Raw genomic sequence first — 15,258 nt, 5'->3', positions numbered from 1 at the left:
AAAGAACTAGAGGAAAATTGTATGTTTCATTGGTGCTATACTGCACCCTGACTGGCTCATTTCTTCTGTGTGACCCATGTAAAGGGTCCAATTGTCTACAGATGGGCTTTGGATCTCCACTCTGTACGTCCCCTCATTCACATTGATAATGATTTTTTGTTTTGGGTCTTTGATGTCTGATACCTGATCCCATCGACACTTCATGGTCACACAGGCTGGTGTGCTTCTTCCATGTGGACTTTGTTGCCTCTCAGCTGCCTGGCTGTTTATCTTCAAGCCTTTAAGACCCCAGACGCTTTATCTTTTGATAGCTGGACACCATCAACTTTCTTCATCACTTTTGCTTATGCACCTTCTTTGTCTTCAGCAATCCTGTCAGGAAGGTGAACATCACAGAATGCTGGGTTATTTGAACAAAGTTTTCTTGCATTAAGGGAGTACTTGAGTAGAGGCTGATATCCGTTTCCTACCTTAATACTTAATATAAATATATGTACATAGATCTATTTCCCTATTGTTATATATAAATGTATTTACATGTGTACATACCTCTATTTAGAGCTCTATAAATGTCCTTTGCCTCCTAGTTGTTTCCTCTATTTCCTTTTACCTTCTTGTCCCACTATCATGTTTGGCCTTCATTTGGGTTTCAGTAATTCCTCTTGGCTACATTGCCCTTGATCAAGCCCCACCAGGTATCCTATACCCTCCTCACCATCAATTTTAGATCATTTGTTGTTCCCTTGTTTTGGGGTTGGTTGACACCCCTCTTCCTTTCCCCTGCCTCCCCCCTCTCCTGTGTCCCTCTTTGGAACTGTTGGTCCCATTGTTTTCTCCTCCACATCATTTATCCCGCCTATCTTATCTACATAGGCATGTAGAGACAATAATAAGCATAAAAACAAGACAGAGCAAAACAAAGCAACAAAAGGAAACAATAAACCAAAACAACAACAAAGAAAACCAATGACCAAAAAAAAAAAAAAAAAAGGCCTATAAGCAATTGTTGACGTGGAGGTGGAGTCTGATGGGGTGCCATGCCCAGGCCTCAAAGTCTATTTTTGGTATTCTCCAGGGACTTACTTGATTGCTTTGCTCCCCTTGCTGCTCTGTTGCACACCTTTAGTGTTTCACCCTAGTGTGGCGGGGGCAGATTGGGCATAATTCCCGCATGGTGTCTCCAGTGTTGTCCCCTGTAGTGCTATGGGTCAGCGAGGGACATGTGTCTCGTGGTGAGGCCGGCCCTGTGGTCCTCTCTGTACATTGGCTGCTCTGTCTTTGCTCTTTTCATAATTGAGCATATGTAGTAACAAGCACTTATAGTCTCTCTTTATTCCCATAAAATTTTTCATATTTCTACAGTTTTCTACTTATATATTTAGACTGAATAATTTTTGTCTTTAAAATTGTTATATATTCCTATTTTTCTTCGTGTCTGATTTTCTTATATATTTCTTAAAAGCTCACAGAAGAATAGTTATATACTATCCTTTATGAGTATCACTTATCTCCATATTTGGTAGAAAGTTTCTTGATTTTGTTTTTTTTTAGATAAAGGTCGAGAATCTTGATCTAGAACACAGGATACTTTAGATTTTTCAGGTAATCCTTATGTATTGAAAATCCTTCCAGTGGATTTGGATATGCGTGGATTATTAAAAGACTGAGAGGACAGAATCCAGAAAATGTCATAAAAAGTTTTAACTGCTGTTTCTCACAGGGAAGTTGTATTTAGATTGTCTTAGATGCAGTCATTTGAAGCAATGCAATCCTGTATGTTATTGAGTTCCTTTCTGCCAGGTGAGTGAGCTCTTAGTCTGTGTTGAAATGGAATGCTGCAGTATGATAGATAGCCCCTCGGTGGCATAGTGGGTAAGTGCTTGCCTGCTAACTGAAAGATCAGCAATTTGAAGCCACCAGGCGTCCCACAGAAGAGAGATGTAGCAGCAGTGGTGGCACCAGATGGGTGGAGAGGGCACAGCCCACACTGGGCGATACTGTCAAAGGGGGGGTGACACCAAAGTGATGATTTAAAAATTTTTCATACAGTGCTTCAGCAGAAATGTTACTTTTAATAAAAATATTCCTGTAGTTATTTATGGAACCAAAAACAATGTCCTATTGCAGTATTCAGACAAGGCTAAACCACACAAGGCTATACACTTTTCTAACAGAGCTACCCTAACTCTTCAATTACAGTGATGTTTCCAATCATGCCGTTTCATTGGCACATGCCATACATGTGGTGTTTTTGTGGCTGCTGGTGTTTTTATAGTTGCTGTTTTTGTCAGATGTTCTGGTATGTTCGCTACAATAGTTTATAAGTTAGAATTTGTGAACCTATAGCAATAGCTCTTTTGTTTTTTTTTTGAGAATAGTTTTTTTTAAGTAATAGTTAAAAGTAGAAAAAAATTTACAAAGGCCTCCACTTGGTTACTAATAATGTAATAATTTAATGTAGAAAGACTTTTCAAAACAATCTGATCATTGTTTTTCATATATTCTAAGAAATATTACATGTAAGCAATTTACAACTATATGTATTACACTTTATTCTATGACTAAAATTGCTACCAAACAGTGATAAAGATTCTGCACAGTCTGATGTGAGAGGAGTGACAGCACCCTCATTATATCCCTGTGTGGCCATCTGCTTCTGTAATGATTACAGTGTTGGAAGTGCTCTGGGGCAGTTCTACTCTGCCGTAGGGTTGCTACAGGTTTGTTCATCTCCTGTATTGATGTCCCATTGGTAAAATAGATTGAGAGATGAAAGTGTTGATGCAGGGAAGGGTAAAGCAGGATGAAAAGAATTAATCATAAAAATATTTTAGCAAAAATTTAAGTGTGTGTGGTCTTAAGTTGGTGAACAAGTTGAGTGACCATAGAGGTGCTTGTGAAACAATGATAATTTTTTTCGGTGAAGTAGAGGAGTGACAGAAGCATGGCCAGTGGCAAGTGGACAGTAATTGACAATTAGAATGGAAAATACAGGGTTTAGCAACTGATTAAATATCTAGAATAGGGGGCATCAAAATGTCAGTGATACCCCATGAAAACACATCAAGTGGAGAACAGAAATTTAGACGAGGGAGAAGGACTAAGTGGGAAGAAAAAGAGCACTGTTTCTGATATTATACATTACAGAAATTATGTAGCATTCATGCAAAGATTTTCTTACAGTTGTTGGAAATGAGGCGTTTGCATGCCATCAACCTAAAGCTGATGATTAGCAGAATCCAGCTAGTCCCTTTAGTGGATTATGCTGATAAGAGAAAGAAGGGATTCAATTCTCAGAAGGCTAATCTTTATTCTTAACTGAGAACCATACATTTAAGCCTGGGCTCTGCCATCGAGTCAGTTCTGACTCAGTAATCCTACAGGGCAGAGTAGAACTGCCCTATGTGGGTTTCCAAGAGTGTAAATCTTTATGGGAGTGGAGAGCTTCAGCTTTCCCCTGCAGAGGGGCTGGTGGTTTCAAACTGCTGACCTTGCTGTCAGTCAACTATATCACAAATGTGTCTGTCCTATTAACTATAAGAAGAGCCATATAAGACCTTATTCTCATTGTACAAATTAGTGTAACACACAACTCAGAGTAAATACTAAGCCATTACCTTGGGTTTTCATATGTGAACAGAGACTGTCCATAAGGATATGTGTTGACACTGAATGAATGATGTAGCAGCTCCAGAGGCAAATGGTATCTCCTGAGCAGGGCAGGTGGAGGTGGAGCTGTGAGTTGGGGCCCCAGGATTACAGTGTGCTCTTTGGGATAGTAAGAGGCATTATTTAAGGAGGTGATTGATATAGGCATAGTCTCAGAGGTCAGAGGATATACCTTGTAGAAAAATACTTAAGAAACTAGTACCAAAGGCAGGTATTGATTGGTTAGGGTGACAGGCTGGAAAGGGATTTTGTCAAGTTAACATTTATTAAGAACCGACAATTTATGGAATTCTCACGGTAGACACTTTACTAAGCCTCTTTTATATGTTATCTTTCTTGCTTCTCACAACAACCTTTGAAGTAAGCCTGTTACCATTTCCAATTGGAAATTGTATATTTCAAAGAGTTCTTAGTCTATGTGTACCCTGTGTCCTTCCTCCATCTGGCCCCTTAAATACCTTCCAATCCCTGGCCAGAACTGTTCAAGAGTTAGGAGCTACCAATATAAGCATCACCTCTTTGAAGAATTGTAAGCAATTATGCCTTTTATTTCCTAGGTCACAAAGCACTTAAAGCACTGTTGAGGTCATTGGTGGATCTTCAGGAGGAGTTGCTTGTCCAGTACCCAGACACTAGATACCTAGTTGATGGCACAAAGCCCAAAGCAGAAAGGTAAGGAGGGAATGGAATTGTGGAGTTGCTTATAGGTAATATTCATCTGGACCCTTTCCCATCATTTACGGAAAAGGAAGCTAAATCCTTTCCAGATCGACATCAGAAATACTGTTAATACAGTAGAAAGAGCCTCTGACATTTAACAGATGGCCAGGATAGCACAGAGATTGGTAACTAGGTTTTGGATTTTTATGCTTAGTTGTGCCTGGATTGTCTTTGTGGGCTTAGGCAAAAGACTTGCCTTTTATCTAGATCTAAGCTAATAAAAGCGTATTTTAAAATATCCATGCTTAATGTTTATTAAGCACTTTATGTCCATATCACAGGATCACTGATCACCACCATCTCCTCTCCAAGGAGGGAAGAAGCAGTTAACTTAAAGGGAAATTTCAGAAAGAACAACAAAGTAGCCCTTTTTATTTTCTGAAATTACAACACTTCATGAAGGCTCTCCTGTGATTGAGCCTCCTCTGTAAGATGCCTCCTTGCTTTCTCTCCATGGGTTTGCCCTTTGCTCTATCCTTTTCCCTTGAATTAGTTAGAAGGAAAAATAAAGGAAGCTCGAATTTATTGAGCACCTCCTATGTGCTGGCATCAGTAATCCTGTGAGTGCAGCTGGTTCTAGGGCAGTGGTTCTCAACCTTCCTCATGCTGTGACCCTTTAGTGTAGTTCCTCATGTGTGGTGAACCACAACCACAAAATGATTTTCGTTGCTACTTCATCACTGTAATTTTGTTACTGTTATGAATCATAAACATCTGATATGCAGGATATATTTTCAATGTTACAAATTGAACATAATTAAAGCATAGTGATAAATCACAAAAACAACATGTAATTGTATATTGTGAAATATTTATTTCTAATTAAAAATAAATGAAATTTTGTCTTGAAGCATGGTACTTGTATGTGGGCGTATTTGCATGTGGGCGGACCTGCCTGGAGACAGATGGAGGAGCAGTATCTCAGTTCCTAAGACCGTCAGAAATATGTTTTCCGATGGTCTTAGGCGACTCCTGTGAAAGGGTCGTTTGCTCCCCAAAAGGGTTGTGACCCACAGGTTGAGAACCGCTGTTCTAGAGGCTTATGTTACAGTCTAAGGCAGATTTAATGCCCATTCTGTTGTGTGCCTCTTTTATTTTTCTTCATATTCAGCCTCTCTTTATTTAGTTCAAGTAACATTTATTCAGCTTTCCTGAACAGTTGGTTGCAGGGAGACACATTTTCCTTATTGATTTGGGGATTAAGGTCATAGAAGTATGATTATGTGTTTAATTTATAAAGACCCTCCTGTAGCAGGGCAGGCCTGGCTGATAGGCATTTCTAATCATGTTTTTACAACCTCATTTTTATGGTTTTCTTTTCTTACCTTTAAAAATCATATATATATGTATGTATATATACACACATATATATATTGACACCAGTTCTTTTTATATTTATTTGAAAAGTTACATGAGTTTTTGATTGATCTCATGCACAGTTTGTTCTTTTCCCCAACAAGTAAAGCAACTCTCCTGTGACGATGGTGTTATTTAAAATGTAAATTGTAGACGGGATAGGCAAAGCCTGAGTGAGTCTAGCTTTTATTTGGTTGTTTCTTCACATGGGACCTAGTGTTCGTACTGATCTTCTAGTGCGGAGGAGATTTCGAGTGAAGAGGATGAGCTGGTTAAGGAGAAGAAGCCGAGGAGAAGGGCCCCCCCAAAGAGGAGACTGGAGACGGGCGACTACCCCGACTTCATGGCAAAGCGCTTCGCTGACTTTACAGTGTACAGGAACCGCACACTTCAGAAGTGGCATGACAAAACCAAGCTCGCTTCTGGAAAACTGGGAAAGGCAAGTATGAGAGTGAGGGAGGGAGGGAGGGAGGAGAGAGGGAGCTTGTGGCAACCTGAAACAGTGTTTAAAGAAATTGGAACAGTAGCTCATGTATACGGATGACTTCATGATATAGTTAACAATAGTACTTTCTGTTGCAAAATTTACTGAGGATTCATACCATGCAGGTTTGGGAGTTTAAGTTTATATTAGGTATTGTGGATCTCACTAAGTGTTTAAGGAATGAAAATAAAAAATACCTTAAAGAAAGGGATTTTAAAAAATTGTTAATGAAGGAGCAGAAGCTAACCTAGCTATAGAAAAAGAATATGACCTACTTATTAAGACTATTTTTTCCCCCTGAGAACAATGCTAGCCACTCACAAACTCAGTCTTTAACAGAATGCCTCCTCGGAAAAGAGGATTGTCTATTTCTCTGCTGACACAGAAAGATAGAGAAACCATGTCGCTGCCTTCAGCACTGCCTTCCTGCATTATCTGACACTGGTTAATGTTGTTGCAGGGGTTTGGTGCCTTCGAACGCTCAATCTTGACTCAGATCGATCATATTCTGATGGACAAAGAAAGATTACTACGAAGGACACAGACCAAGCGCTCTGTCTACCGAGTTCTTGGCAGACCTGAACCGACAGATCAGCCTGCCCCTGAGCGTTTGCCAGGACAACTGGTAAGAACCCTGGGATACAGGGTGATTGTGGGGAGCGGGTTGTGTGAAGCTAATCAACTGTAAAATTTTATCATCTTCTAGGGATTACTCTTCCTCTAAGGATTTAGAGAAAGAAAGAAAAAAGAAAACATTGAATTGTGAGAAAATGAGAATGTGTGGGAGGAGAAAGTAAACAACTAAAAGGAACTGTTATTAACTGCTGTGTGCAGTTGTCTCTTAATTTTGAGTTTAGTATGGGAATCTGGTAAAGGAAGCACTCGATCTAATTTATAGAATTAGTTTTAAAGCTAAATAGAAAAGTCAGTATTAGAGCATGTGTGAATTGCAGGGTTTTCGTTGGATGTTTAAGATACTATAGGAAGGATCTAGAGGGATAATTAACTTCTCTTGCCTAAAGGAAGTATTTAAAATTCTTAATTATGGAAGAAACACATACTTAATATATATTTTAAAAGTCCAGAAGAATTTAAAATGAGATGTACAATACTCTTTAGCCCAAAATTTCCATTTCTTATATTTAACCACTGTTAATAGTTTATAACAGGTTTCCAGGTATTTAATATGAATATAATAGCTAACACACAACATATACACATCCGAGTATATAAAAATATTCTTTTTTCTCCTTTATTAAATGGAATAGATGTGTGCACATATAAATTTAGAAACTGTATTACAGCTATATATATACACATACATATATACGTATATATAAAATATCACAGCTTATAAAATTTAGTGTATTCTAGACACTTCTCCATATCATTACTAGGTGATTTACATCCTTATTCCTGTGATTGCAGATTTCATTGTGTGGGTGTGTATCATAATATATTTGAAAATAGATATTTATCTTGTCTCCAGTTTTATAAATAGTGCTACACTAAACCTTTTTGAACATTTTGATTGGTATTTTTATGAATATATGGATCAATTTCTTGAAGAGGAAGTTTTAGATCACTGAGTGTACACATTTTAAATCTTGATGTATGTTGCCAAATTGCCTTCAAAAAGACCGTGTTGATTTTCATTCTCTCTGTGTTCTTCAATATTGAATGTTGCCAACCTTACAGGTAAAATCAGACTTTATCATTTTAATTTACATGTATTTACTTTGAGCGAAGTTAAACATTTTTATGTAGTCATTGACTATTTCAGCTTTGGCGCCTCAGTGGTTAAAGCACCGAGCCTCTAACCAGTCGATTGGAGGGCTAAGCCCAGCAGCCACTGCCAAGGAGAAGCAGGAGAAAGCCTGCTTCTGTAAAGAAGTGCAGCCTTGGGACCTTGTGGGGCAGCTCACTCTGTCCTCTGTGGGGTCCCTCACTATGTGTGAGTCAGCAGTGTGTTCATTTTGCCCATTTTTTCTACGGGACTGTGTTTTGTTTTGCTTTTTAAAAATTTATTATTTCTTGTTGGGTTGTGTTTTTTAAAAAATATTATTTTAAGAGCTCTTTATATCTTAAGAAAACAGTGCTTTGACCATTATATACATTGTTTATAGTAACTGCATTTCCTTGGTAACCTGATTGGGACTTGATTGTTTCTTCCGATGGTTTAGGAGGTCCTTCCGCAGGCCCCTGTCAATGCTCACTTGAAGGACTTGGATGAAGAAATCTTTGATGATGATGACTTTTACCACCAGGTGTGATTTATTTCTTTTTTAAAAAACACTCTTTTGTTATAAATTAGGTAACAAAAGGATTATAGAATCCTATGAACACAAAACTCTTATTCTGGATGGAGGCTGGAACCAGGTAGGGAGTCAGAATTCCTGTTCTCAGCTGACTAGTTCTGGAGATGCTCCCTTTCTTCTGTGTTCATTTCTTTGGCTAGTCGTTGCTGAGTGTGAGTTTCCTGTTTTAACTTTTTTGAGCTAGGTTGATTCTTTGTTAGTTGTGGACAGGAATTTTGTTTAGTAGGTGTCTTATCTCATTACTCTGAGAATGAGATCTGGAGGGAGAGAACTGGGGCCCCAGCTTTCTTGAAGTACGCTTTTGGTTCTGTTGCCCATTAAAATCTCTTGCCTCTATCTAATGTCTTTTTGTGCCTATTCAACTCCTTTAAGTATGTATTGAAAGTGGATACTACTGTTGACTGTTATAATAATGTAATGCTGTGAAGGCAGCATGAATTGGAAGAAGCTGAAATATGATCAAGTTCTCAGTATCTCTTCATAAACTGTTTCCCCCATCCTTTCCTTACATTCTTGTATTACCTGCTGGCATTCTGTTCTTTGTAATGGTGCTGATGACTGCTGGGTAGACTGACCATAAGGTAAACTGACTATTCTAAAGAACTAACATGATTTCTTAAAACCCCGAGTCTTGATAAGTTATACTGCTTAATGAAATGTGCATTAGGCTGTACTTTTTTTCTAGCTCTCTGGAGGTTTTAAGGATACCGTTCAGCAGTGATACACCCATTTTTGTTGAACCTATTGCCTATCCAGATAACTTTTTTTTCTGCTTCATTTTCTTTTGCGAAAAAATTTGCAATTCTTTGTTGAAGGCTAGCCAAAGCAGCTGTACTGTGTGTTGAATATGGAAGAAAGGCCCTGTCGAGGAAACATACAGTAGAAACAGTGATTCTGTAATGGGAGTGCCTCTGATTTTTCCTTTAAAAAAGAGAGAGAGAGAGAGAGAGAGAGAGAGACAGGGACTTTCTATTAGTCTCTTTATTCGCTCTGTAATATCCAGTAAGATTATTGCCATAAGTGAGTCTTAAGAGTAATGATGAGAGGGTGTGGGAAAGAGGATTGGTGTGGCCTCAGGTGTTACCAGTCAGAGATCCTGATTCATTTTTCCTTTCCTTCTCCTATTATTTTCATTTGTCAGACGAATAGGGAACTCTACTTTATCCGGAGTTTCTAAGGAAGTACCTGGTATAGGATATTAATGCTGTATAAAATGTGTGAGATCACAGGAGACCATCAAAAATGTTCCAGTCTCCATTAATTGGAATGTACAGAGCTCAATGGAAAGTGCACCATAAATTAAATAGGTTTAATAAAATAAACTGAAATGACTGGAGAGAAGTTGCCTCCACTGGCAATCCTTAGTCTCAGAGATTTCCTACCCCCCTTTGCCTAAAGGTCTGTTTAAAAAAGAAATACCATTCCTTGATTGGCCCTTCATCCCAATTAATAATTCTAACTTCGATAAATTCTGATTTCAGAGTTATGACTAGTCACATCTTCGCTTTTCTCCTTGCTGGTTAATTGGGGTGCCGGGGTTAATCTAAATTAAAACTTAAACTAATAGAGGTCAGCAAGGCAGCCGAAACACCTGAGTGAAACAAATGGGGCTGCCAGGCACAACTTTATCTTGGCTGCTTCCCAAGAGGGAAGTGGCAGCAAATTGGAGTTGTTTCAGCCTTCTGTAAAGGTGAATGATGGGTGACACTTGTTAATGTACAGCGTCTCCGGAAGCATTCCATATTGCTTTGCTGCTGTACCAACTGCTGCCATCCGTGCACAGTCAGTAGGAACTGGACCAGTTGCCAACATCTGGCAGCACAGCAAGGAATGGGTGCAAATCTTGAAACCCCGCAGATTCTAAATATGGTGCTTAGAACTGTGCAGGCTTTAATCACTTACCACTCGTTGGCAGCAGGCTACGACAGCTTATCCTAGCCTCGTACATCACAGCCCGACATCTGCTGAGCTGCAAGGCAGCTGCACATTCATTTTCTCTTCTTGCCTTTTCTCTTTGCCTCCTATTCCTCTTCTTCCCACTTTCCCCCCTGCCTCTCTTCAGTTTTCCTCCCCCTCCCAATATGCTTCTTGTGAGAGATGATCTGTAAAGATTATTGCTTCATTGTGTGCAAGTAATTGTGGTGATGCCAGGCCCTTGACAGACACAACGAAGCACCTGTTCTGCTGACCTGGTTAATTTCTTCTGTTGAGTGGGATTTGCCAGAGATTGGAGCTGAAGCCAATTCAATGATAAGGCTAAAGAGAATGGCTGTATGTTTTCTGTCACCTCCCAATTAAATTGGCTTCATAAAGTGCTTTCCTTTATTTGTCAGGGTAGTAAGCCTGAGCTAAGTGTTGTATTCAGAAGTGGTACAGTGTATTACAATGGGCTTGTGAGTTTTCATTTGTGCGTATACGGTTTGTTTTGTTTTTTTTGCTTTGTTTTTTAAACCTGGTCATGTAGTAGAAGAGCTGGGTGGTATATATATAATACATTTTGCTTTAAAAACAAAAACAGAAAACCATACTTGAAGCCAGGCTTTTTGGGTCTATGTTTTGTAAGGAAGAGATTACAGCCACATTGAATTTTAATGTCTTGTTGTAAGGCTTTAAAGGCTTACTTGGTTAATTCATGCGTCATGAGGCTGTGTAAACACCCTAACAACAGAAGGAAGCACTTGGGTCCAGTCACCCAATGCACACCCAGCACACACACACACACACACACACACTCACTCACTCACTCACTCACTCACTCACTCACTCACTCACTCTTTTACTCTCTTAATGCATTTTAATAAAGATGAATCTCTATGTAAGCGTATGTGTGTATAGGAAGGATGCTGGCGTTTGTTTGCTATTGTACGTAATCATGTCATTTTTTAGAGATGAAAGGAACCTTAGAAGAAACTGAATCCCTGAGACATAGCTTCCCGGAAGTCATATAGTAAAGGGCAACTTGTGTGTACTTGATCTTAATACTTCTTAGCCATCATATCTTTATTTCTAAAATACATCATTATCATGGTGTTGTTTTCAATAAGCTTCATTTTCATAGAACTGGAAGAAATGTTTATATTAGAATTTTTGGGAGGGAAAGCAAATGATTTATTGAATTCCTGTTAACAATGCCAATGAAAAAATTAGCTTCACGGTCTTGTTGCTGGTGTGTTTGGAGAGTGCAGTTGCTGAAAGCTTGAAGTGTATCCAGTGGGAGGGCTGTTGGAAGGAATTGTTCACCTGCTGAAAGCATCACCAGAGTTTCATTCCCAAATGGAATTAGTTTGCACTTGGCCTATTTTTTGCCAAAGCTTATCCCTGAAGATGATCTTAGAAAATATGCACCTTAACGGTTGAGCCAGTCAGAGATGCTTTCAGGAACAGTTTTTTCCTTTGCTAATTTGTTATTTTTAAATATCAAGCTCCTTTAGATGTGTTGTCTGTATTGCACTTGAGGTTTTAGTCTTAGTTTGTTTGCTTTCTTTAAACCGTCAAAGGGTCTCTGATTTGATAAGCCAGAGTTCTTAAAGAACTGGGGAAGGGCTCGCCATGTCGAACATTAGCTATGTGCCAGTCCCTGGACCACGTAGATCGTTAACTTGGCATCATGCGTCTTTATTTAATCCTCACAAGATCCTCATACTGTGCTGTCACTGCACTTAGCAGTACATCCCAGACCTCAGACTAGTTTCTTGTCACCTCATGAGATATTTGTTCTGGGAGGGCTAATTGAGCTTAGATATTGACAAATCAATACTTAGATTTCTAAGGGTTCATAAGGGTATTGTATGCTACTTGGAGGTCTGTTTGGTTTTGATCTGGTGTGTCCTGTCACTTTCAATCTAACCAGAAGTATAGAGAAAAGAGCATAATAGGTTTTGCACTTCTGATGACCACTCTGATGGGTCGAATATCTCCCTTCATTTGCCATGAGGATATGTGCAGAACTGGCTTTGTACATGCTGGATTTTTGTATCCAAGACATTTGATAACGCCATTAACAAGCACCTACTAGTTTGGTAACGGATTAAAAGTTGATAATGTTGAAAAATAGAGAAGAAGCAAGCTTTCTGACAAGATGGTTTACCTTAATTAAGTTGTTGAGTGATTAATATAGAGTTGATCTGGTGGCTTTAAATACATTTAGATCTTAGTATGAATAAGAGCTGTCTCAAGCTGTACCCATGGTTAATGGCAACACAGTATTCTTACTATTGGTCTCTTTCCAGTGGTTCAGCTGATGGTGAGTAACATTTTAGTTTCATTAGAACCTGCCCCTTTAAATGAGTTGTTGGAAAACATATGCCTTATGTGCAGAGTGGTATTTTATTTGAAATGTTGGTTATCAGTTATGTAATGTTTCTTAAAAGCTGGATAAAACTTATTACAAATAGACCTTTATAGTGACTTTAGAAAAAACCTGTAAAGTATATTAATTTTAAAATGAAATTGTGATTGAAGATATAACAGAGAAGTTATCACTTATGCTTAGGTGTTTAGAAGAATCCCATCCCCAAACCCTATTTCCAATTAAGCTTAATTTGTGTCCATGTGAAAGACGTTTGAGGAAAAAAAACAAAAACGTTTGTTTCTTTGCGATGTATGATGTTTTTCTGCTGCTTTTTAAAGATACGTTTGTGATGGACCTGCCATTGTTTATTGTCAATGTTCAGGCCCAAATGTGGCATCATTATTTGGTCTTTGGTTGCTAGCTTGAAGTTACTATTGTAGAGGCTACACAGAACAGGGACCAAAAGCTACAATTTAAATGTAAGTTTATCATTAATGCCAAGGGAAGATGCCCATGAGTGATCGTCATTTCTTTTCATTTTCTTTTTAAAGAAAAACATCCAAGAGCATCATATTTGTATTACTACGTTTAAGGCAAAAGTGAAACACCACAACGCAAAATCTAGAAGAGTACATTTTATGAGGCCATCTAAGAAAAGAAATTTAAGAGTTGACTTTGAGCTTCTTAAGAAACTTTGCAAACACAAGTGGTACCCTGGGAGTTTAATGAGTAAATCTATGGCCAAAATGGCTTTTTCTGTAGTACTAATAAGCACAAAGTCAGCTGGCTGAATGTAAATTTAACACAGGATGCCTGCCAGCTGCCCTTCCGTAGCCCCAAGAAATGAGTAATACTATTCACTCACTAAATTTGGCATCATTTCTTGGCATTATATTCAATATATTATATTCAGTATATTGTTTCTTTAAAGTAACTTACAGGGGAAATATTTTAGCAAAGGAAATGCAAGCTAACCAGCACCTTCAAAAGTCATGTGTAGTGGGGTTCTGGAATACAATGTAGCATCTATGGACTGCATCGAATTTGAACCGCCTTTTTAGCAGTGAGGAAGCTAGAGCCGATCCACCCACCAAACCAAACCTACTGCCGCGGAGTTGATTCTGCCTCCTCGTGACTGCACGTCATAGCATAGAATGTACTCCATCAGTTGCTTAGGCTGCAAACCTTCAGGGGAGCAAACTGCCACATCTCTCTGTCTCGCAGAACTACTGGTGGGTTCCAGCTGCTGGAAGTTTTGATTAACCACCGTGTGCTTAACCTCCATGCCCCCAGAAATCTTCAGCTAGAGCATAGACTATCAGTCACCCCATGTAGGTAACACACTGGAACTCAGGTGTTCTTGCTTTTAATTGTATTTTCATTGCAGTCAGATGTGCTCTTGATTGGAAAATTTGTTTTTAATCCTTTTGAGAATTTCCTTTTCCTATTTATCTGTTTAGGAAATTGCATCTATTTGTACTCTCATAGCTCACATGTATTGCTTTTAAACAATTATGAGCTTCACTTAATCTCCCTTTATTTTGTCAGGTGCTAGCTTTATAAAGGCTAATGAGAGGAAACTCCTGCCCATGGAGTTTTTCTCCTGTAACAAGAGTAAGATTTTCTCTAATTTTGTTTATTCCCATAGCTTCTCTTTAAGACTGTGACTTTATTAAAATTCATGTGGAGAAAACAGTTGGTGAGAGGAATCAGGTTCTTGATCTATAGAAGCATATATGCAGTTCTTGAGTATTGTCCTTTCACAGATATGTCTTAATTATAACCAAACACCTTAGGGCAGCGGTTCTCAACCTGTGGTCCGTGACCCCTTTGGGGGGTGTCAAAAAACCCTTTCACAGGGGTCACCCAATTCATAACAGTAGCAAAATTGCAGTTTAGAAGTAGCAATGACAATAATTTTATGGTTGGGGGTCACCCCAACACAAGGAACTGCATTACAGGGTCGCGGCATTAGGAAGGTTGAGAACCACTGCCTTAGGGAACGAGTTGCTGGGCCTGAAACTATAGTCTCAAGGGAACATGCAAGTCAATTGGCATGGCACAGTTCATGAAGATAGTGTTCTACACCCTACTTGCTTGGGGTTGTAAAAGCTGCTTAAAGTAAAACCTATTGGTCTCTTCCAGGCCAGAAAAATGATGAAAATTCAAAGGCATATGGAAACAGTCCAGTAGATTAATGGATCACACAAATATCTGTCTCCACAACTCTGAGACCAGAAGAACTAGATGGTGCCCATCTATTACTACCAACTGCTTGGAAAAAGGATCAATCAATCATAAGGTCTTGGGCAGAGCAGGAGCAAAAACTCAAAATCAGAAGAGAGACTGTAGTAGTCTGGGTACTTTAGAGAAACAAATCCACAGACACTCATGTATAAGAGTTTTATATAAAGGTTAAG

At 38.8% G+C, this 15,258-nt stretch overlaps 1 protein-coding gene across 2 annotated transcripts in view; it reads left to right on the top strand.

Annotated features, from left to right (window-relative positions):
- The window catches only part of AATF (apoptosis antagonizing transcription factor), a 107,009-nt gene that overhangs the window by 39,200 nt on the left and 52,551 nt on the right, over positions 1–15,258 (top strand). For both annotated transcript variants that reach the window (XM_045299809.1, XM_004706984.2), the window contains exons 5-8: positions 4,227–4,341; positions 5,983–6,184; positions 6,690–6,854; positions 8,413–8,496. In XM_045299809.1, the coding sequence (XP_045155744.1) occupies positions 4,227–4,341; positions 5,983–6,184; positions 6,690–6,854; positions 8,413–8,496 (566 nt within the window). The remainder of the gene's footprint in view (positions 1–4,226; positions 4,342–5,982; positions 6,185–6,689; positions 6,855–8,412; positions 8,497–15,258) is intronic.

Source organism: Echinops telfairi, unplaced genomic scaffold (assembly GCF_000313985.2).
Source record: "Echinops telfairi isolate 266 unplaced genomic scaffold, ASM31398v2 ScPeMD7_7458;HRSCAF=8496, whole genome shotgun sequence".
NCBI lineage: Eukaryota > Metazoa > Chordata > Mammalia > Afrosoricida > Tenrecidae > Echinops > Echinops telfairi.
This window is presented reverse-complemented; position numbering and strand designations above follow the sequence as displayed.